At 36.4% G+C, this 24,969-nt stretch overlaps 1 protein-coding gene across 1 annotated transcript; it reads right to left on the bottom strand.

The window, feature by feature from the left end:
• Positions 1–9,533: 9,533 nt before the first annotated feature.
• LOC133800188 (uncharacterized) lies at positions 9,534–24,783 on the bottom strand. Its single transcript, XM_062238142.1, has 3 exons — positions 24,724–24,783; positions 24,136–24,644; positions 9,534–9,624 (listed from the first exon to the last, which is right to left on the bottom strand). Exons 1-3 carry the CDS (start codon positions 24,772–24,774, stop codon positions 9,534–9,536), a joined length of 651 nt encoding a protein of 216 aa, XP_062094126.1. The 5' UTR covers positions 24,775–24,783.
• Between the last annotated feature and the right edge of the window lie 186 nt (positions 24,784–24,969).

The raw sequence follows: 24,969 nt of genomic DNA, 5'->3' as shown, positions 1-24,969 counted from the left end.
GAAAGCTCCTTCGTGGAAGATGTTTACGGATGGCTCGTCCAACGAATCCCACATTGGAGCAGGAGTGATATTGATAACGCCGGAAGGGCATCGATTTCACTGCGCAATCAGGTTCGACTTCACTGCATCAAATAATGAAGCGGAATACGAAGCACTCCTCGCTGGATTGAGAATGGCAAAGGATATGAGCATAAAGACGCTTGATATCTACAGTGATTCACAGCTGGTAGTGAATCAGGTTCTGGGAGAATACCAAGCACGAGGCTTGAAAATGGTGGCCTACTTAACTAAAACAAAAGACTTGTTAGCCTAGTTCATGAAGTACACCCTCCAGTAAATCCCGCGAGACCAGAATTCAAACGCAGATGCCTTAGCCAAACTCGCAAGCGCGAAGGATGCTGACACTTTGAACATTGTACCAGTAGAAAGACTGAGTAAGCCGAGCATACAAGCAGCTGAGTCCAGTATGGAGATTCGAATGGAGGATACATGGATGGCACCTTACTTGGATTATCTGACAAATGGTATGCTACCAACAGATAGAAACAAAGCCAGAACTCTACAAAGACGAGCTGCTAGGTACATACTGGTCGACGATGTAATGTACCGAAGAGGATATTCGATGCCGCTACTCAGGTGAGTTACACTAGAAAAAGCTAAGGAACTCATGAAAGAGGTGCATGAAGGCTTCTGCGGGGATCACACTGGGGGGCAGAGTTTGGCAAAAAAGATTCTAAGGCAGGGCTACTTTTGGCCAATGATGAACGAGGATTCGATGGGGTTTGTACGAAGATGTGATAAATGTCAAAGGTACTCCAAGATTCCACGAGCAGCTCCAAACGAATTAAAACAAATGCAGAGTCCGTGGCCTTTTGCAGTGTGGGGGATAGATTTGATTGGATCCCTACCTACAGGGAAAGGCGGAGTAAAATACGCAGTTGTGGCAGTTGATTACTTCACCAAATGGGCCGAAGCTGAACCACTCGCAACCATCACGACCAAGAAAGTTATCGACTTTGTCATTAAAAACATTGTCTGTCGGTATGGTTTGCCCAGAAAGATAGTTTCAGACAATGGGACCCAGTTTGACAGCGATTTATTCACCGATTTCTGCGAAAGACATGGAGTTATTAAAAGCTTTTCTTCAGTCGCACACCCCCAGGCGAATGGGCAAGTCGAAGCCGTAAACAAAACTCTTATAGACACCCTGAAGAAAAGACATGAGGAAGCTAAAGGAGCATGGCCAGAGCAGTTGCCTGAAGTCCTCTGGTCGTATAGAACGTCTCACTGAACAGCGACAGGACATACTCCATTTTCCTTAGCCTATGGGTATGAGGCTATGTTGCCTGTTGAGTTAGATCCCCCCTCACATCGGCATTTGACTTACGACCAGGATCAGAACAGCCAGCTAATGATGGAGTCCCTAGACTCAATCGATGAGATACGAGAGAAATCTCAACTCCGAGTTGCTGCGTACCAACAAAAAGTCGCCCGGTACTTTAACTCCAAAGTTAAAGAAAGAAAATTCAACGTCGGAGATTTGGTGCTACGACGAGTTTTCTTAAATACCCGCGACCCTACTGCTGGAATACTCGGACCCAATTGGGAAGGACCTTACCAGATTGAAGAAGTCCTTCATCCAGGCACCTACAAACTTGCACGCTTAAATGGAGATCTCGTTCCACGCTATTGGAATGGAGAACACCTGTGCAAGTATTATCAGTAAACAGTCCTTTTTAAAGGACTGGCTTGTATTAAATTTCAATTTTTACAAGTTTTGCAAAGAGGGTTAGCCACGTTGTATGGCTAACTGCTCGTATATGTAAGGCTCTATTATAGAATCATTCATAAAGACATGTTTAGTCCATTTTTAATACGAGATTATAAGGGACTGTGCGCAGCCAGTCATTCTTGCCAACCATTGTGAATTTCCATTTACAAGTATTTGTTCATTACGTGTGTTGTTTTGCTGTATTACAAGTATCAATTTTCATACGAACAGGCCATGGTCAGGGCAAGTGACCAAGGACCTAAAGCTCCTCGATCACTTGGGGGGCATATAAGGCACATCGATAGCAAAGCATACTCGCAAGGTATGTAAACACATGAACAAAATGAGTGAAAGCATGCTACAGTACTTAGAGTATTTTTCAAAATTTATGTTTTGTTAAATCATGCCAAAGTACTATGCTAAGTTCGGTCATACGGACAAATGTTATAATAAATAAAGATATTATAGCATCAAGATTTAAGCCTTTACACCGCAAGCATCGCTGCTTGGATGTAATCGTTCAAGTAAAAGAAAAAGATTTACTGCCCATGCAACAAAGTTTAAAACAAAAATATATTGTCTTTACATCACGACCCGTGGGTCGTGTAGCCAAAACGAAAGAAAAAAATAAGGGAAAAGTTTAAGAGGCATTTGGGGCTGGAGGGTCCTGAGCAGCATCCTGGTTGGTTGCGTCCTCAACAACTTCTTCTTCTTCTACAGCAACAATGCTTGGAGAGGCGGGGGTCCTCGCTCTTGCCTCCCTTCGGCCAGTTGGGCAGTGCAGCGGGCCAACTCGGCAGTCCTGACTTCCTCCGAAAGATAGCTGAAGTCGGCACCCTGATTATGTTTCCAGAAGTTGTAGAAACATCAGAGCGTCGTCCTCTTGTACCTCTCCAGATTTTTGGAATTGTCAAGCTCCAACTGCTTCACTTTGCCTTCAAGAGTGGCAATGGCCTCATCCTTGGGCTTGAGCATCTCTTCCAGCCTTTTGATTTCGTGAAGATGGGTTACGCTGGAATCTCGATACTGCTGCCGCGACTTTATTGCAGCTTCCTTTGCAGCTTCAGCCTCTGACAGCTTAGTCACCGCAGCGTCCCTCTCTCGAGCCATTGCCTCCAACTCCTTGGCATGCCTAGCCTCTGTAGCCGAAAGCTCCTCAGCCGCCTTCACCTGATGCCTCTCAGTGGCCTTTGCCTTAGCTTGCTCAATGGAAGTCTGGACACGGGTACGAGCAGTGATAGCAGACAGCAAGGCCTATGAATAAAGGAAAAAGTTAGAGCCTGCCGTGAAGAATAAAATACTAAGGCTTAAGAAGTGAAGAAGTACTCACACTGGAGATTTCATTCAGGGTCCTGTTCAGAACCTGGTCGGCCCCCATGTTTTCAGCCTCGACCATTGCATCCTTGACGCGGTCACTTTTACTGATGCGTTCAAGGCGATCCTTGGCGGATCGAAGGGCACGGCTCATGAGTTTGGCCCCGAGAGCTTCTTCACGAGTAATTTCCTCTCTGGTGGGCACAGCCGGAGGATTTGGCGGGGCAAGAGGGGTCTGCTTCTCAGTAGGAGCTGGTGGATGGGCAGAAGTTTGCCCAGTTGGCGCGTCCTTGGGAAGGTCTTCTGTTCGACCCTTCTTGGCTGGAGGACCTCGGCTGGATTCACCAGTTCTCCTCTTGGACCTCCGGTGGAGTTGAGGAACTTCCTCCTCCTCCTCAGCCTGATACATGTCAAAGATGTTGGGAGTGGCCATGTCTGCATACAAGTAAACATAGGAAAATGATAAGATAAGAGGTAGATGAAAAGCCATCATACAACAGAAAAGAGGTAACAAAGTGAATACCCGAGCTACAACTACTGGTCGTTACACTATTGACTCTATTAGTCATATACTCATTATCTGGCATGAAGAAGTCTGGCCCTAATTTTGGAGTATATGTAAAGTTACCTTCCCCGTTGAACAAATGACAGGGAATTGGCAAACCATTTAAAAGTAAAATAGTGTTACCGTCCTCATCAGAAGACTCTTCCAAGTCCACAACTGGCTCTTTGGCCTTTTGTTTCCCCTTGCCTTGGGGAGCAGAAGGCCTTTTTGCGGAAGGATTGCCCGTGGGCTCCCTAATAGTAATCCCCGTTGGCCTCCTCCTCCGAGGAGACGCAGGAGGTTGCTGCTTGGGAACCCCCTCGGTAGTGGTTTCGTCCACCACGGACCCTCTAGTTTCATGGCGAGGAGCCAGGAGGCCAGACAGCCTCAAGTTTTCTTCATTCACCAGGGTCTTGACGCTTTTTGATGCGTCGGACATCCTGGCCAAAGTATTGGACCTCAACACCATGTCTGGTGTTGGGGTCGGACGTAACTAGGGGCCTAAAAAACAGAATTACAGTTTAAGAAAAATTAAAATGAACACATCGATGAAAAGTATCGACCAGTCGAAGACAAGCACTTACCTCCTCGAGCGAAGGCCAAGTTATTGCTGGTTATGCTCGGAGTAAGGAAGTACTTCTTACTATACTGCCCCACATTCGAGATGTGCGTAGTGTCACTCATGAATGTTCGATTGGTTTCCTGGTGAAAAAAATGGAAGAAACCTGTTCCGTGTTGTTGCGGGTTAGACTTAAGGTCAAAAAGATAGTTGACCTCGTGGGGCGAAGGTTCTGGCCATTTCTTAAGTTTATATAGGATATAGAGTGTGGCCAGCATTCTATATCCGTTTGGAGTTATTTGGAAGGGGGCGACACCGAAATAATTGGCCACCCCCTCAAAAAAGGGATGAAGAGGGAGATAAGGTCCCGCCTCAAGGTGATACCGGGACCAGGCGCTGTTTACACCTCTGGGGAGGTTAGCCCTCTGGTCTGCGGCAGGACGTATAATGGAAACCCCTATGAGAGGGAATTTCCTGAAGCAGTTAGCAACCATCCGAAGAGTCACTGAACTGGCCGAGGAAGTATACCACTCGACATCAGGCAGGTTCTGATGGCGAGGGCAGGCCATAATTTGGATATTTGGGTCAAGAACAAGATTTTCTCGACCACTGGTCGAGGGAGCCCTTGCCTGCGAATCAGGCCGGGCAGGAGAATTTGGGTTGTTTTCAGACTCGGGCCTTTTCTTGCCTGAAGATTTGGAACGGGCCATTGGAGGAGAAGGATGGGGTCTGGAAGAGGATCGCGAAAAAGGGATCTCGTGGATACGATCAGCTGGTTGTTCTTCTCCCTCGAGCAGCTGGGCGAGAAGGTCGTCGTCAATAGGCCTTTCACCTCCCCACAAATCTGGCATTAAAGTCTGCATACAGAAGAATGGGGAGGTGAGGATAGAAGAATTTTAAAAGCTTTTTAGAATAACGCTGATCGAGTATAAAAGTTAAGCTTTTATACAACAGCATTCTAACAAAAAGCTAAATTTTTCTACACGAATAGTTTGAAAAACGGATCAAAGGGTGAAAGTAAAAAGTTTTCTGAAAAAGTTTTTTCAACTACCCTTAGGACGGGAAAACTTATTTTTCAACTAGCTTAAAGATCGAATTTTTACTTCGATTTTACGTCCTAAAAAGCATGATCCTGGATTTTAAACTAACTCGTAACTCTTTTTTGCCTACAAAATATTCTGTCTACAAGCGTCACAAACCAAAAACAGATAAACTCAAACAGTACACATTCAGAAGCATGCACCACAAAAAATTAGAAGCGTGGGAATTCGAAAACTTACCAAGAAAAGTAATCGTGGAGATGGAAGAAGGGTCTTCGGAGATCAAGGAGCTCTCGGACGGGGTCCTGAAAGTACAGAGGGAACGGTCTTCGGGAACGATAAAAGCTCTGGATTTTAGGTTTTCTGGTGAAGACGATGGCATGCGTAAAAAGAAAATAAAGACTTCGAATGTCTTATATAAGTTTGTCTGTGGCATTAAAAAGATGTAATCATCAGTTTCCCTTTTTTCAAAGTATAGGGAAGCGGGATGGCCGTCAAAATATTTTCTGGGGAACCGAAAGGACATGATTAGACAGAAGTGGGTTACTTTTTTCAAGAACACACGAAGGGTTCTAACACGTCAGGCGGGGTTACCGAAGAGTCGTTCGTTCAAAAGTTTATTTACTGCTCGTAATAAATAAACTTGGGGGGCAAATGTTATCCAAAAAATTAGCATTGGTGACGTGGCAAGTGATTCCTGGACACATGGTTGACACCTGGAAACGTTCTGCTAGAGTATCGACCAGAAGGCACGTTAGAAGCAGTGCGAACCAGTCTTACCTGCGACCAATCTGGTCGATAGCTCCGCATACAAGGCAACATTAATGGGAAGATCTTTGTAAAATCCCGAATTTATCTCACACAATCTCCTGAGTATCCGATTATTCATGAAAGAATATCTGTAACAATCTTTTGTAATCCCCCTTGAGCCTATAAATAGCAAGAGATAGCTCAAGGGAGAGGACTTTTGGCTTTTGAATCATTTGAGACTATAGTAATTCTCCTAGTAATATTGTATTGTTCTTGAGAGATTAGTGAAACTCATTGAACCCTAGTTCTTTGATCACTCATCTGATTTTTATATCAATATCAGCCTAAGTGGACGTAGGTCATTACCAGATCCTGGGGCCGAACCACTATAAAATACTGTCTTATTTACTTTTGTCATTACGTTCTTCTCATTATTTTCATTCATATCAAGCATATTCTGACTCCGTGCCAGTTGGCCAAATCGTGGGTCAACATTATTATATTTTAATTTGTTTAATTATTTATTATTTTAAATTAATTTTCATTGTAAAATATCTAAAAAATATCCTCTTTTAATTTTTTTAATTATTTAATTTATTTTATTTAAGTTTAAGTGTTTACAAACTACCGTTAAATATAAGAATATTCTGTTAAATATAAGAATATTCCATTAAAGTTAACATTAAAAAATAAAAAACCGTTAAAACTAAGAATTTCTGTTATCTACACACCTATTATATAAAAGATATATATATATATATAAATATAATTTCATGTGTAGTCCATCATTACATTATTCTAATTACTTTTTTAAAATTAAAAAAAAAAAAAGGATTGACCCCAAAGCGAAATTAAATAAAAAGACTTCTTTTTCCATAAATATTTCTCATACTTTTAGATTGAATCATTGAGGACAGCCTTGGAAGAAATTGCTCGGGTTTTTTTCTTGTGACTAGCTAGAGCTGCAAATTGTGTGGCACATTGTATTGCAAATGATCTGATTGTTAGAGGTTCTGGTGTGCAGGAAAGGGATGTTCCCTTATTAGTGGCTAAGACGGTTCTGATAGGCATTCTTGGCCTCGAGTTTTCTATGATTTTTTTTTCTGGAAATTTCCCCTAAAATATGTAGTGAAAATGGTAAATTAGTTAGGGAAAAAAATATATTTAAATTAAAAAATATGACAACATTATTATGCATCCCAAAAATAGGCAATTATGTAAAATTTTGACCATAGTACCCTTGCCATTACTTCTTCTCTCTCTCATAACCTGTCTTTCACGTACTCTCTTGTAATGACCCAACTATTTCTAAGACCTTGGACCATTAGATCTACTATACATAGCTACTATTTTGGGAAAGATACATAAGAAATAATATAACTTTATTAAATATCAAAATATTGTATCAAATACATAATAATAGAAAATATGGCATGGGTACCCAAACATAATTTTAAACTAAAGAAATTTTTTTACAAAACTAAATGCGGAAAAACATGATTTAAAAGACTAAAAATAATTAACTTCATCCTTGATCGACACGCAGTCCACACATTCCATCCATCCTCAACACACAAGCCAAGCTACCAAGAATCCTTCCGCCTTCCATATTCATTTTCCTGCATCACACTAAAAATAAAGGAATGAGTCTACTGCCCACCAAGGAAACCCTACTAAAAACATACATCACATACATGAGCATAAAACTACATCATATACTATAAAACATAATACTATCTAAAACATACATAATAAATCATAAGCATACACTAAAAACATATGACTATAAAAACATATATCATAAACATAAACATATGAACATATGACTATAAAGACGTATACCAATAGTACTACACTATTAATGGCCATTAAAACATGTGATAAACCATCTACGTCCCCTGTCTAATATCTGAGGTAGGTTAGATCACATGATAGTATATAATAACCCATCTAGGTCCCCTGTCTAATATCTGGGGTATGGTAGATCACATGATAGTATATGATAACCCATCTAGGTCCCCTGTCTAATATCTGAGGTAGGGTAAATCATAACTATAAACATAAAAATGATAAACACTAGGGCACTAAGCAACTATGAGCCCCAGATAAACATAACATAGCGTACTATAGCATAAACATATTATACATAAAAATACACATAAGCATATAGAAACTATCCTATTTTCCTTACCAAAACTGGAATAATTGAGAACAAATGCAGGACTTGGAACACTCCTAAAACCAACAATAGAATAGTGAGTATTTCTAAAGAGTAAAGAATAAATATGGAAACTAAACCTTCAAGATGAAACTTACGAAGAAAGATCTTTAATTTTCAATAGCCTAATCACAAACCAATATCAAAAGTTAGGATTTGAATAAAATGACTAAAGAAAGCTAAAGAGTTTAAAGGATTGAACTTAAAGACTAAGAGTACCTTAGTTGACCTTATGGATTGGTCTAACTCCAATTAATACTGAAATACACTAAACCTCACTTCCCAAGTATTTTATAAAGCTTAAGAATGGCAAAGCTTTTCCCCAACCCAAGTGTTTAGCACTCTATGGTCACACTAGCACCTTGGAGTCTGATCACAACTTGAAGAGTGAGTGGAAGGGCTGGGTTCTAAGTCCTATTCATAGAGTTTGAGGAGTGAAATTATCCTATTAAAAAAAAATACTTAAATCCTTAAATAAACATGATTATGACAAGTGTCAAGCTCTTAGTGGTTCTGGAAGGTTCTAGAGTTTCTTTTATTAAAAAAAATACTTAATTTCATTCTAACTATAATCCAAATTTAAATTTAAATAAAATAGAATCCTAATTTCTAACTTCCTAAATCCCGTAACTCTAAACTCACCTGTAGTAAAATCAACATAACTGGAGCTGTAGAACTCCGATTTAGACCATCTTTATACCGTTAGAAATATAATTCAATTATCTACAACTTTCTAGAAACATTATTTTTCGAAATTCATAATATAACTGGGTCAAAAATAGATCGGAAGCTACAGAACCCTAAAGTTACGGGAAAATCTATTTAATTATCTAAATAACAACCTAATCCATAAATAAACAAGATTGTGACAAATGCCATGCTCATAATGGTCTTGGAAGATTTTAGAGCTTTCTTGAACTTTCTTTTATTTAAACTATAATTAAATCCTTAAATAAACATGCACAATGTATTGATCTTATTAATTCTATCTAAATCTTATATTATAATAAATAACATCTTTACAATCAGCTTATATTAAGCAAACCTTATGTTATAATTAATATTCTTAAACTATAGGCCAAACTTATAAAATCTACATGTGTTGCTACAAGTTTCCAACTAAGTCCCGGCTTGAGCCAAAATCCACAGTAATGAATATAATATAACTACTACTAGCTACTACTACTACTACTACTACTATCTAACTAGCTAAGTAAATTCTAGGACTCTACATCTCTCTCTACCAATGTGGCACTACCACCACCACCACTACCTTAAGTTGAAGCTCTTTTTCTTGCTCACAAATCATTCATCCCTATCATTTCTTCTTCTAATCTCTACCCATGATCATCCCTTTGGATTGAAGTACCATGACCATTGATACCACCATTGAAGCATTCATTGAATGAATCAACAAAATTGTATGTTCTGCATACAAATTTTAAAATTTTACATGATCTAAGCTTGTAGATCTCAAAAAATTACCATTTCTTTTTACAAAAATCATCTGAAACAGACATTTGAATGAAAATATATGAATCTCCAAAAAATTTCGTCAAATTTGAGTGTAGAGCATCGAAATTGCATCGATATTTTGGGGAAAAAATTCAAGTTTTCATGATTGCATCGAAAAAACATCAAACTTGTAAAATCAAGTTTTTGTGGATGCATCGCAATTACTTCGAATAAGCATCAAACTTGCACCATTTTCATTATTTTTTTGGTACAAAAACAATGCTTTTTTTATGCTCTTGCGATGCAATCGTGAAAACTTGATTTATGGCCAACATTGATGCTTTTTCGATTAAAAATCGATGCAAAGTTGATGCCGTTTCGATGCAATCATGAAAACTTGATTTTTGGCCAAAACTATACTTTTTCAATGCAAAATCAATGCTCTTTCGATGCAATCATGAAAACTTGATTTTTTTTGCCAAAATGATGCTTTTTCGATGCAAAATCGGTGATGTTTCGATGCTCTTGCGATGCAATCATGAAAACTTAATTTTTTGGTCAAAACAATGATTTTTTGATGCTTTTTTTTTATATAAAATCGATGTTGTTTCAATGCAATCATGAAAACTTGAATTTTGGCCAAACAATGATTTTCCGATGCAATATTAATGAAATGTTGATGCTTTATCAATGCTCTTGTGATGCAATCACGAAAACTTGATTTTTTGTCAAAACTATATTTTTTCAATCCAAAATCAATGTTGTTTCGATGCTCTTGCAATGCAATCATGAAAACTTGATTTTTGGCCATAAATTGGTCACGACAAAAATTGATCAAATATCCCAGCATTAAATTAATAGATCATATATTAAATAATGACAAAAAATATAATTCTTAACTTTCCAAGTATTTCTAAATTGGAATTCGCTTATTATTTCATGTTTGGCCAAATCTTTTTTATTAACTAATTCTTGTTACAATATAACATCAACCAATACGTACATAGTATATACTCCACACTCATCTACTTTCTTATTCATTATTTAAATATCAAAATCTGTTCTATTTAAGTACCTATAAGGACAAGAATATCAGATTAATAATTGAGGGCTTTCCATTTTCAAATGTTATTTTAAATAAGTGCAAAAATATCTTATTATCTAACTCAATGCAATATAAAGGTCTCTCATTTTAGCCATCTCAAATAAAATTAAACTCAAAAAAGAATTTTTAGCCATCTCAGACAAAAATAAACTAAAAAATGATTCTCCACAAAATAATGATATGATCCATAATTTTTATTTAATCTGAATCCATAGAAAACAGTCATTGCTTGTCTCAAATCTTCTCTAAACAATATACAAAACAAGATGTCACAAAGGCATAATTGAACACAAACTCTGTTGAACATCAATGGTTATAGGTAACTAAAACACACATCATATATAATAATTTATCAGCAGGCAGTAGCAAGACAAAAACAAATGCTCTTGCACACAATCCAAGAGTGAAAAATAGTGTAGCTTACTGCTTGTGCATACAACACAGGGTAAGCATATATGGATATAATGAAAATGAGATCATAATATGACAATATACCTTGTTAGTGATAAGGTCAGCCTGAGAAATATTAAGAGCAATTGAATGATCAGTCCATTAAGATGGCAGCTATTTTGCTAGTCCAAAATCAAATATCTGAAAAACGATGAAGATACACCAAAATTAACAAAAGAGTAGGTATGTTAAGACAATGAAAAAAGACATCATATTTCACAACCATATAAACCAACACCATTTTCTTCTGTACTATTGATTTATTGAAAAGCTAAAGGCAACATTAATATTACCAAACAAAGGGAAACTAAATCAATCATGATTGACCAGTAGACATTTTCTAAAACACCACTTCAGGGATTCAACCAAAAAAAAATACAACTACCATTTTTTACTGGAAAAATTTAGAGACTCCAAAACAAAAAAACCACTACAGTTTCCCTTTGTTAATTCTTAAACCAAATAGAGGGTGAACAAGAAGGAAAACAAAAAGAGAGATCAAGTGAAAGAAGGGAAAAATGATACATAATAAAATCAGTTTTATAAGATGCATAACAAAGGATAAAAGCCAAAGCAATTCATAACTAAAAGAAATCATATAAAGTGATTGAAACTGAAATAGAAAATATAATATGCATTATCAACTATAGAAGTAGTTTCAAATAAAATTGATCCATAGTAACTAGTCTAGCTATATGCAAACAGTGAAAACCTTAAGAAATTCAAAACTCAGCCAAGCATTAAATAAGAATGCATAATAATCCAGCAAACTCCATGTTTCTTATTATGCTCAATTTCCTACCAATAAATAATCAGAGAAGACAATGAATTATAAAATTATCTTTGTTTTGATTTTAATTCTCACTCTCTAGTTCTTACTTTTTTGTCTATTGTTCTATGTTTCTCTCTAAATTCCTCCATTTTCAATTCATTTCTCTCTTACTTCTACATCACACAAACTAAACCAAGAAAAAAGATTGTAGAATTATAATACAAACAAAAAAATCTCATAACATAAAAAAAATGATAAAACTTTATAAGTAGAAGTTATAACAGTAGATAGTAATCTCAGAACTTAAGGTTATAAGGTGGACTACCTAAAAATCTACTTGTTTTTCATGTTCCATTACGCTTGCCATTATGCTTGACCTAGAAGAATTAGGTGAGAATCCCTCCCATGGAGACACAAAGATCAATTTGGTACACTAGGCAGGGACTAAGTTCCCACTGATCAGTATGTCCCACCAAACTGATCCAGAGACCACCATCTGATCATCAATCCATTTTCAACAAAAGCCACCAGTCCCTACATTATTTAAGAGATAAGTAAATATACAAAGACAACTTTGAATTTAGACATATTCCACTAATTTAACAGAAAAAGTTTAAAGGATCTTAAAAAAAATTCATACACCAGTGAAAATAAGATAATATAGAATGAAAGTTGTGAGCATACTACAACAAATAAAATATAAAATTCAAAATTGAGCAACAATATTAAACAACAAGACAATAAGCACAAGTGCTCCCTTTGAAACTGAAATTTAATAATAGTGTGATATAATTACAACAAATTTTCTAGCCACTTTACACGGAGAACAAATTCAAGGGAGTGTAAATCAAAGATTTAGATAAGTATAATCAAATACCCACGAGCAACCTCAACATTCAAACTCCCAATTATATCTAATTTTGGCATGTAGAAATTGGAATAAACTACTAAAGTTATGTAACACCCTGCAAATAATTAGTACATATCCATACAAACTTGTAAATCAACCCATTGCCGCAACAATTTTATTGAGAAACAAAGGAAACAAAATATATATATATATATATAGAGAGAGAGAGAGAGAGAGAGATGGAAGATTGAGACTAGGTGGTTCTTACTCCTACCAAGCAACGGGACTACCGGGTTGACGACATATTTAAAACACCATAAACCGTATTGCACCACCAACCATGTCGTGCACCGCCACCCACGCAAGCGGGCCACACTCACTACTACAAAAAAGGGAATTTGCGTCAATTTCTAATTGCCACAATTGAGTTTTTGCGTCAGTTTTATATGTGAGGCAGAATCTCATGACGCAAACCAAACTGGCGTTTGTGACAGTTAGGCACTGACGCAAATGCTACATTAAAATAAATAAAAAAAATGCTACGCAAATACTAACCCAGCTCCCAGCCAGCCACCGTATGCGACCCCTGGTCTCAGCCACCCTCTCGACCCCCGCGACCCCAGCCACTCCCACGACCCCAGCCACCCCCCACGACCCCGAAGACCTCCGCAACCACCACCAAGTGCCTCCTGCAAAACGACATGGAAGCAGAGAAAAAAAAAGAAACAAACCCCAACCCCCATCAAGAATAAAAAATCTACACAAAAGAGTAAAAAAAAACCATGTATAAGCTTCATAAACATATTATATTTATCAATTTAACCTTAAATATGAATTTTTTTTTTAAAAACTCACCCAAATGGGTCAAGCAAGTCGGAGGCGCCACTAGTGTGGAGGGTTTTCACGTATAGAATTTTTTTAGAAATGTTTAGGTCAAATGGAAATTGGGGACGAAGCTGTGTATTATTGGAGTCTAGCAGCGTTTGCGTCAGTGTCTAACTGACGCTAATGGAAGGTTTGCGTCAGTGGGGTACTGATACAAATGTCTAAGTAAAACATGCGTTTTACTTAGATGTTTGCGTCAGTGCCGCAAACCTTCCGTTAGCGTCAGTTAGGCACTGACGCTAATGTCCCCATTAACAGCGCCATATTGCCATTGACGCAAATTTTCCTCATTAACGCCGTCAGTGTTAGTACTGACACAAATACCCTTGCATTTATGGTCGTACCCAACTGACACAAATGCTCAATCTCGGTCAATGGCGTCAGTCAATGGCAACTGCATTGACAAACGCGTTTGACTGACACAAAAGAGACATTTTGGTGTAGTGACTCTTTCAAGTTGGTCAATAACAACGGGTTTGTTGTTCATCACCAAATAAAATTCAGCATAAACTAATTTTTTAAAAACTTATTTTCATTTGAACCAATGAGCTCAGAGTTAAGAATATTTTCCACAAAATATACTGTGCTTACTCACTTGGATATCTTTCAGTCATCAACAACAGAGCAAATTGAAAGACAAGCATAGAATGCGACATTAGACACAAATGTAGACAAAAACAGAACGATATATGTATATATTTATATATATAGATATAGATATATATTGATTATATTCAAAATATTTTATTAATATTATTTGAGAACGGACGATGGCTCACTTAACTGGGCAAGTAACCAACAAAATTGCTTTGGTAATCAAGCTAATGAATCTAAACTCATTTCAGATATGAAAATACAACCAAACAATTATGGAGTAGTTAATAACAACTTTTTACTCATAAATTTCATCCTCCTTGACTAAACTAAACTCAATTTTTACACATAAATTAATTAATCTTTTTATTTTATTTTATGAAATGTATATAAACCCATAAGCATCAACTCATCACTTCATACCACAAACATCAATATCATATTTAAATTTCATATCAAAGATCAAACTTCAAAGTAGCTCTTCACTTCAAAAAATATCAGGGCCTCTTCCTCAATAAGTAGGCTCACTGCTCACTGTGCTCAATCCCCTTGACTTTTAGTTCTTCTTCCTCACCTTAAAAAAATCAATATATATATAAATTAATATAGTAAAATACAATATATATTCATATATAAAAAAGACAGCTAGGTCTATTTAATTCTCAGTTTTAACTACTAAAAAGTTTGGCCAAAAGCAGATAATTTAACAGCACCATCCAATGAACACTACTACAAAAAAAACTTTTTAGGGCTCGCAAAAGTTTTTACGACTCAAGGGGGGCAAGTCCTCTATTTGAGAGCCTTAAAAACTGAGATTTTTTAGGACTTGCCAACAATGTTTTTAGGGCTCACAAAGAAGTGACGCGAACCTTAAAAGAATAGCCGGAGTAAGTGGTGGCGCCACCACTCCACGGTGGCCATTGGGTCTGATTCATTAGTGGGTTTTGAAGCCCAAGATGCAAGGAATATGGTGGTGGTGGTGGTGGTAGTTCATCTCGTGGTGGCTCGAGGTGGCCTGAAAGTGGTCGGAAAGTTTGGGAAAACTCAAAATTGCTGAAACTTTGACAAGCTGTTTGAGGGCCTTAGGCCGCGCATGAGGGGCTGAGCTCCGGGGATTGGGGGTTTCAGGGGGCGACACGTCCAGTGGGGCAGCACGTGGTGTTGGGTGGCAACGGCAAGACGGTCGTTTGACCTTGGCAGAGATGAGGTAAAGAGAGAGAGAGAGAGAGAGGGAGTTTCGGGAGAGAGAGAGAAACCGAGGAGAGAGAGATAGTGATTTGAGTGATTTTTGTGTGTGTTTTGTTTTATATTATTGAGTGATTTGAGGGAATTTGAGATTTTTTAAAATTCAAACTTTTAGGACACACATAAGTTTTTAGGGCTTGCACCGCGTGTCCTAAAAAAATTCTTTGAGGACTCGCAATTAGTGTCATATAAATTCTAGGAGGTGTTTGTTAAAAATAAATTCAAACTTGGAAGAAGAGAACTACCTCCAAATTACCTGTTGGGTTCGATTTTCGCTGCCTGTGTGGCGTGAGGGGTTACTGGAGATGGAGACCACAGAAGAAGAGTCGCTCTGTGTGTCAGCGTCGTCGGAAGGAGAGCACCGTTTTCGAGGGAGAAGAAGGGGAGAGTCGAGTGGATCTTGGGGACGTAGGACCAAAGACGAGAGGGATGACGTTAGGAGGAGGCGTTTGTGGTCGAGGCTGAGAGAAAAGAGAGACAGCGAGTGATGGTGAGGGTAAGGAGGGAGGCACCTGATAGAACTAACGAGAGAGAGAGAGAGAGAGAGAGAAGGTTAAAATTTTAGGGCTTTTAATTTCAAAAAACTTAAGAAGTACTTGAATAAGTAATTTTTATTAGTTTAATAAATATATTATATATTATTTTATCTGTTTATAGATTTTCCTATTAAACAAATATTTATATAAAACATATTTAATTAAAAATATAATATAATAGATAAGTATTAATAACTAATATTAAATATATTAATAATTTAGGTAAATTATTTAAATAACTTATTGTTAATTTATTACATATTATTAATTAATACTTTTTTCTATATTATTAGATATTTTTATTAAATTATGTCAATACAAATATAATGATACTAAAAATAATTATATGGCATTACAGTAGAATAATGTAATGTTCACATATATAATTATTTCAAACAGAAAATTATCTACTATTCACATAGAAAGTATTTTTAATGTTTTTTTACTAATTATTGAAAATATAATTAACTAATTTTAAAAATACAAATTATTAATAAAAAAATTACAACTAATAAACTTGTAGAGTTTTAAAAATTATTACAAAGTTTATCCTATTAATGACAATCATTACAGAGTTTAAAAATTATAACATTTTCCTTAATAATATTAGAAAATTTTAGAAAAATAAAATCTAGACAACTATTTGCATATATATAATAGCTAATCTAATTAAAAATTAATATTACAAATTATAAAATAAATAGACAATCATTTGAGTAATTTTTTTTTAAAAAACTAATTTTTAACTAATAGTATTCCATGTTCCAAATTATTAATTAATAATATTTTTAGGAATGTATTTATATAATATGTTTATTTATTATTATTTTTTTAGGGTCTAGCTACTTTGAGTGTCCTCAATACTCTTTTAGGACACTCAAAGTGTGTCCTTAAAAGTCCCCACTCACTCAAATTTATTCATCTTCATTTAGGACTTACATAAGTAATTAGGGCTCGCACTGCATCTTCTAAAAACTATTTCTGAATGACTCTCTCTGAGTGTCCTAAAAAGTCTAGGAGTTGTTTTTAGGGCTTGTATTTAGGTGAGTGCCCTAAAAAAGTGTCATAAAAGCCAATTTTTGTAGTAGTGGTGGGTACTTTTGTCAAAATTTTACAAAAATGCCTAGTTTTGGGATGCCTAATAATGTTTTCATAATTTCTAATTTAGGTATATTATGATGCATAGAACATGAAATTTCCCATTAGGTAAGTGATTGATGGTGAGAAAAATGACACACATGAATACATTATGTAAGACACACACACACATATATATAGAGAGAGCAACTGCAGCGCATCCACTTTTTTTACAACACCGGTAGATTCTTTTTCTATTTTCGGCACTAGGATAGATACAATTCCAATTTTTTTTTATATGATAGTGTACATTGTAGCTTTTTCTAGAACATCCTACAAATTTTTTAAGAAATTCCGAATAAATTATGGTATCGAAAACAAGGTTCAAACAGCTTGTTGCCTAGTTTTGGGATGCCTAATAATGTTTCCAAAATTTCTAATTTAGGTATATTATGATGCATAGAACATGAAATTTCCCATTAGGTAAGTGATTGATGGTGAGAAAAATGACACACATGAATACATTATGTAAGACACACACACACATATATATAGAGAGAGCAACTGCAGCGCATCCACTTTTTTTACAACACCGGTAGATTCTTTTTCTATTTTCGGCACCTGGATAGATACAATCCCAATTTTTTTATATGATAGTGTACATTTTAGATTTTTCTAGAAGATCCTACAAAATTTCAAGAAATTCCGAATAAATTATGGTACCGAAAACAAGGTTCAAACAGCTTGTTGCACATATGCTTATTTTTTTGTATACGCGAGTAAAAATCAATTGTTTGAACCTTGTTTTCGACACTGTAAATTATTCAAAATTTCTTGAAAATTTGAATGGTGTCTTACATGATTACAATATACACTTCAATATAAAAAATTGGAAAAAAAATTATCGAGGTGTATAAAACACAAACTGGTTAAACCGGTGTTGTCAAAAAACTGAATGCTCTGTAATTGCTCCCAATATATATAAATATATATATGAGTGCACTCTTAATGGTTACTACCCATGTATGGTTACTTTAATATTAACCATTGGATTAAGATCAATGATCCATATTTATAGTTGTTAATTAATATTCCTAAATATAAATTTTGATTTTTTCAAATTTTTGGAAGGGTTACTTGAAAAAAAATGTGTATTTATTATAAAAATATAATATTGTAAACTTTTCATTTTTCAAAGACGTGTCAATTTCTAAATATAACTAGTGTCTTTCATTGGTTGAAAACAACATTAATTATGGCAAAAAAAAAAACTAAATTCGAAATTAATGTAGAAAAAAAATATTTACCAGTTGGTGACTTGCTATACCAACTCACTATGTTGACATATCATCATAATTGTTAGTACCCATCTATGGTTAGTAACTATTGAGAAGTCTTCCATACTGGAGTCGGCACGTGCCATTGGCACATGTTTCGTAAAATAATTTGATAAAATGAATTAAGAATATATAATTATTTACATTAAAATATTTGTTTCATTAGTATATTCAGAAATTAAACAATAAATAATAATTTTTGCACATAAAATGGCACAGTATATATTAAACTAATGAATAAGTCATTAATTATATTATGATTAATATATATCATATAATATTGTTATATAAAATGGCAAATATTATAAAATTACATATTAATGTTATATTTATTCTTATCAAAAGGTCGCTTCAAAACTTAAGTGTTGAGTACAATACTAATATAGTTGTACAGTTTATATATATGGTAAAAATTTATTTTTATAGAACTTATCTATATTAATTCATATATTGTGCTTGACACAATTTGTACTTGTTATAATTTTTTTTTTCTAGAAAAAAAAGACAAGAAAATCTTACTTAATGAATAAAAGTATCACTTAAAAATAGTAAATGCATACGTAGTTAACCCTTTGCAATGTGAGGATTAATTGGCTAATAAGAGTAATAACTTCCTATCATAATCAATTGCTATTTTATTTTTGTATATTAGACAAAATTTATGTAATAAAATATTTTATATAATAACAACTTATACTTTTTATTTGAAAATACTTACAAGAGAATATTACAATATATGTTAACTTTATATTTCTTTACTCTTAGAATAATATATTTTTATTAATTAAAATTTTATCTATAATCTTTTTTTTTAAATAATTAAAAATAGAGTAATGTTCATGATTTAAAATTTATATTGTAATGCATTTTACTTTTAATGAGTTGCAGAATAAAAAAGATTGAAAAAAAGAATAATTACATTAGAGGAGTGAGATTATTACTTGAATAAGGCATAGCAAGTTTATTAAGGAAAAGTATAAAAAACAAAATACATGAACCAAAACAAGAAGACAAAATAAAATGATGAGTTGAGACTTTTATATATGTTATATATATTTATATAGGCGAATTTTTCAGTCCCTCACAGGACTCAGTTCTTCAGTGTGGGGTCCAATTTTTTGCCAATTGTCCAAATTTTGTAGGAGTAAGTCTTTTTTTCACATTTGCTTTTGACTTGCAATGACCGGTTGTGTGAACCGGTTGGAAAGTTGCTGGTGATGTGAGTATAAAAAGTAGGGGCAAAAAAGTAATTTCCTGTCCAAAAATATGTACAGTTGAGGACTTAATCGTAAACTTAATATGAATTTGAGAGATATTTACGATTTTGGTAACGTAAGCATTGTGCTTCCGCCAAGTGATTTATATGTTATGTTGAGTGAGACGCAACAATAACCACGTAAGTAAAACTGATATATATTTTATAGTTGTTTTATAAGATTTTTTAAACTTTTTTCCTTGGAGAAGTTTCATTTATTCAATATTGGGATGAATGAATCACTAACTCAATTAGGTATGAAAAAATATTATTTAGATGGTTGATTAATTAGGAGAGTCAGTATTTGCTTGCTTGCTTGATTGTTGGGGAATAAATGAAACATCTCGATGGACTGTAGGTCAGACTTAAGGAGAGTGTTCTGGATGATGGACGCATTGTATCTCCTCTCTCATTCGTTCCGCTCGGTGGCCAGCCTGACGTTGTCATGCACAATTCGGTTAATGTATTGCATTTGCTCAAGATGATTGTCATCAAACGATGGGAGGTTAACGATGCTATTCATTGGGAAAGGTATGGAGCCCATTTTAGAGAGAAAATGAGGATAGACAAGTATACATGTAGGATGGTAGAGATTGAATTGAGGTCAACACGATCCCCACACACACACACACACACATATATATATATATACATATAGAAAACACAAGCATGGAGGAGTGGATCAAGTAAGTGTAAGGTGAGGTCTTCCTGTAAATGGTGGAGTTGTTAATGCACTGTCACTTATCAAAAATAGGGTTGTACATCAGTCAAAATTACATAAAGTATGCTATTTTTATAAACATAAGGAAGCAGTCACGTATTACGTGGGAAGAATTAGAATTTGCGTTTTAGCATGTCATGGTCACGTGAGTTGTGAGTGGTATTACGTGGGAGGACCTTTGGGAGCACGGTACCTGAGAAAAATAAGAACGGAGACGGAATTGACTTCCATTTTGACGTTTTTCTTCTTCATGTATTTTGACTTCCATTTTGACGGAATTGCTATTATAATTTCTCTCAAACAAAAATTCAAACATGAGGTGGTCACTATTATATATGATCGGGCACTAAATAGCTAATGCCCAAAACATATTGAGTAAATGTGCTATAAGAACTTACCCGAAGAACTAGACACAAAGATGCAGGGATTTATGCTTTACATCATAAAAGTGGGCACTCGGTCCTTCAAACTCACGGCAAACAACATCGCATGTAGAATCAAACACCTCCAAACCACACCGGAAAAAATTACCAAGCTCAATCGAAATCCCCACTACTCCAAACAAAAAAATCTACCTCGAATTCTTCAGGGAGAATAATGGACTAAATGGGAGGGAATTTTCCTTCCAAAAAGTTATTGTTTGGGTTCGGAGGGACTTTCCCTTTTGAAAGGAGAAGAATGGCCTAAACGGGCGAAAACACAAATAAAAAAAAATAGTTGATTGGTTACTAAGGGATGACGAAGGGCATAACGGTACTTTGACACCCAATAAACGCAACAACTAAATCTGACCATCCATTTTCTAAAACAATAAATCCAAAGGCTCAAAATTAACACAGGACTAAGTCCTTCAAAACAAACCGAGGGATGGAAGAATTCCCCATTTATATATATATATATATATATAGAGGACCACGATTCAGTCCCACTCGGTACGGCAACGGAAGAAATTTCGTTTGAGAATCTCAGCCGTCCAATACAATTAAAATGATCCAATGGTTATGATGCTTCCATATTATTTTAATCTTCACCTTTTATATAATCATTGGTTGGAGAGTGGACTGCGCAAAGAGATTGTGCAACTGTCACTTATTTCACAATTATAGACTAGGGAGTAGGGGTAAGGCTTCAATTCCACAATGGTATTGCTGGAGAGAGAGAGCCGGTTCCCATCTCCATTATCTCTCTTAAAATTATATTATTTTCATAACCCTCTTCTCAGGAAGAAAACCCCATCATTTTTTTTTTCTTGTTTTGGTTTCATGTTATTATATACAATTTTTAAAATTTAACCAACATACTCACGATCTAGTTTGCAAAAATTAAGGTATAAAATGGACTTAAATGTATGGATAACATACTCCACAATAGTCTATAGATCCTAAAAAAGAAAATATCATTTAAGAAATGATCTATGTAACTAGTTGTCTTACAACTATATGTCTATTTGGTTTGGTTATGCCTCACGAAAATCAATAAGATTTTTTATTAGTTTATTCGTTGTGAAATCACCCTAACGAGTGTCTCAGTCACCCATAATGATTTGCATGGAAGTTGGTGCACCCGAAAGAGCGCCGAGACGGTGTTAATCACACTAATGCGTGACTCGATGCATCCAAGCGAGTCTAGCTCGGCACTCCTGACTCGAACCCTTGTCTCGGTGAATCGAAACGAGTCCAGATCTTGTGTAATCACCTTCACGAGTGCCTTGGTCACCCATAATGATTAGCATGGAAGTCGGTGCACCCGAAAGAGCACCGAGACGGTGTTAATCACACTAATGTGTGACTCGGTGCATCCGAGCAAGTCCAGCTCGGCAATCCAGACTCGAACTGTGTCTCGGTGAATCGAAACAAGTCCAGATCTTGTGTAATCATCCTAACGAGTGCCTCGGTCACCCATAATGATTTGCATGGAAGTCGGTGCACCAGAAAGAGCATCGAGACGGTGTTAATCACACTAATGCGTGACTCGGTGCATCCGAGCGAGTCCAGCTCGACACTCGGCACTCGTAACCCGAACCCTTGTCTCGGTGAATCGAAACGAGTCAAAATCTTGTGTAATCACCCTAACGAGTGCCTTGCCCACCCGTAATGATTTGCATGGAAGTCAGTGCACCCAAAAGAGCGCTGAAAGGGTGTTAATCACACTAATGCGTGACTCGGTACATCCGAGCGAGTCCAGCTCGGCAATCCTGACCCGAACTCGTGTCTCGGTGAATCCAAATGAGTCCAGATCTTGTATAATCACCCTAACGAGTGCCTCGGTCACCCGTAACGATTTGCATGGAAGTCGATGCACCCGAAAGAGCATCGAGACGGTGTTAATCACACTAATGCATGACTCGGTGAATTCGAACGAGTCCAGCGCCAGACTTCTGACCCGAACACGTGACTTGGTGAATTGAAATGAGTCCAAATCTTGTGTAATCACCCTAACAAGTGCCTCGGTCACCCATAATGATTTACATGGAAGTCGGTGCACCCGAAAGAGCATCGAGACAGTGTTAATCACACTAATGCGTGACTCGGTGCATCCGAGCGAGTCCAGCTCGGCATTCCTGACCCGAACTCATGTCTCGATGAATTGAAATGAGTCCAGATCTTGTGTAATCACCCTAATGAGTTCCTCGGTCACCCGTAATGATTTGCATGGAAGTCGGTGCACCCGAAAGAGCACCGAGACGATGTTAATCACACTAATGCGTGACTCGGTGTATCCAAGCGAGTCCAACGCGGAACTCCTGACCCGAACCCAAGTCTCAGTGAATCGAGACGAGTCCATATCTTGTGTAATCACCCTAACGAGTGCCTTCACTACAACAAATTCTATTATTAGCGGCGGGGGACTCCGCCGCTAATAAATGCCACATCCGCCGCTAATATACTGTAGCGGCGGGCCTCCGCCGCTAATACCCCGCGCCTAAAATGGTGTCGCTAATAATGATTATTAGCGGCGGACTGACGCACCCGCCGCTAATAATCAATTATTAGCGGCGGACATTAGCGGCGGAACCCGCCGCTAATAACTATGTCCGATGCATTAGTATTAGCCGCGGGGTCCGCCGCTATTATTGTATTTATAATTTTTTTAAAATTAAATTTTAAATAAATTAATAAATTAATATTTATTAAATTTAATTATTTTTAAAAATAATTTAATAAAAATAAACATTTAATTAATTTAAACATAACTAACATTAAAATTAATATAAATAGTTTTAATATTTATCAACCTATTAAATATCACTATAGTCATTAAAAATAAATAAAGTATTAATTCAGTCCAAATATATAAACTAGTAACTAAAGAAAATCATTAAGATTAATATTAAAATTGTCCTCATCTTCAACATTTTGGTCTGGCTGTGAGGACGATGGCTGTGACGATGGCGGTGGCGGCCGTGGCGGTGGCGGTGAAGGAATATATGGTGGTTGTGATGATCGTCCGAGCGTGAGGTCCCCAAACAGATCTCGAGGCTGTGGCTGTGGCGGAGGCTGCATCGATCCTCCTGGAAAATCGGTAAAACTAAAATATTGTGGAGGAGACTGAGAATGGGGTCCAAATATGTATTGGTTTTGATACTTAGGAGGTTGTTGCGACGACATATGTGGCGGATACATTGGATGAGGCTGGTACAGCTGCTGCGGCGGATACTGTGAAGGAGGCTGGAACTGCTGCTGTGAAGGAGTCTGATACTGCTGATGTGAAGGAGGCTGATACTGCTGTGAAGGAGGCTGATACTGCTGTGATGGAGACTGAGAAGACGAAGCACCTTCGGATTGTGGTGGCAAATGCCTCTGCAGAAAACTGTCAAACATTGGGTTATACAGTTTACTGGGATGCACAGTTGTCGAAGTCTCAAACGTCTCACGAATTGCCTTCACCAGCAAAGCCATAACTCTCATATCTTCATTAGGCGAAGCAGCAGTATTTGCTTGGGACTGACTTTGATCTGTAGAGCTAGAGGATGTCTTTTTTGCCTTCCCTTTCGCCCTATAACCCACTCCTCTTTGGTAGTCAGATCTCTCCCCGAGTACTTTACTTAGTATCTCGTATTGATCGACCAGGGACGAATCAACACCAGATACATTTAGAGATGCCTCACTCTGCTGTTGACTTTGCCTCTCATTCTGTGACCTCTCAACCTCAGCCGCCATTTTTTCCTGTATAAAGATAACATTATAAACAAAAATTAGAAACATTATAAACATTAGAAACAAGAAAACAATAATATACACTTACATAATCTTGTTGAGCTGCCTCATTGACAAAAGATTTTGTCGATTTTCTCATATGAGCATCCCTCCAGGTATCAACAACATGCGCATTCGGGTTCTCCTATACAAATGTAAACAAAATGTTTCAGAATGTGTTATTTTATAAAATTAAATTAACATCTTCACTTACATATTCGTGACGCTTAGCTGCCAACGACTTTGTGCCTTGTGTTGTTACATACTTCATTTGTCTTCTGTTTACTTGATTTTT

Source organism: Humulus lupulus, chromosome 9, assembly GCF_963169125.1.
Source record: "Humulus lupulus chromosome 9, drHumLupu1.1, whole genome shotgun sequence".
NCBI classification, from domain to species: domain Eukaryota; kingdom Viridiplantae; phylum Streptophyta; class Magnoliopsida; order Rosales; family Cannabaceae; genus Humulus; species Humulus lupulus.
Note: the sequence above shows the minus strand (reverse complement) of the source record. Positions and strands in the feature narration are given on the sequence as shown.

Excerpts from the sequence above, each read along its gene's own strand:
- LOC133800188 (XM_062238142.1), bottom strand. The coding sequence starts at position 24,774 with ATGAGAAAATCGACAAAATCTTTTGTCAATGAGGCAGCTCAACAAGAT. Across the intron at positions 24,645-24,723 it reads AGGCAGCTCAACAAGATTAT|GAAAAAATGGCGGCTGAGGT; the intron begins GTAAGTGTATAT and ends ATCTTTATACAG. Across the intron at positions 9,625-24,135 it reads CAGTTCCAGCCTCCTTCACA|AACATACAATTTTGTTGATT; the intron begins GTATCCGCCGCA and ends ATTTGTATGCAG.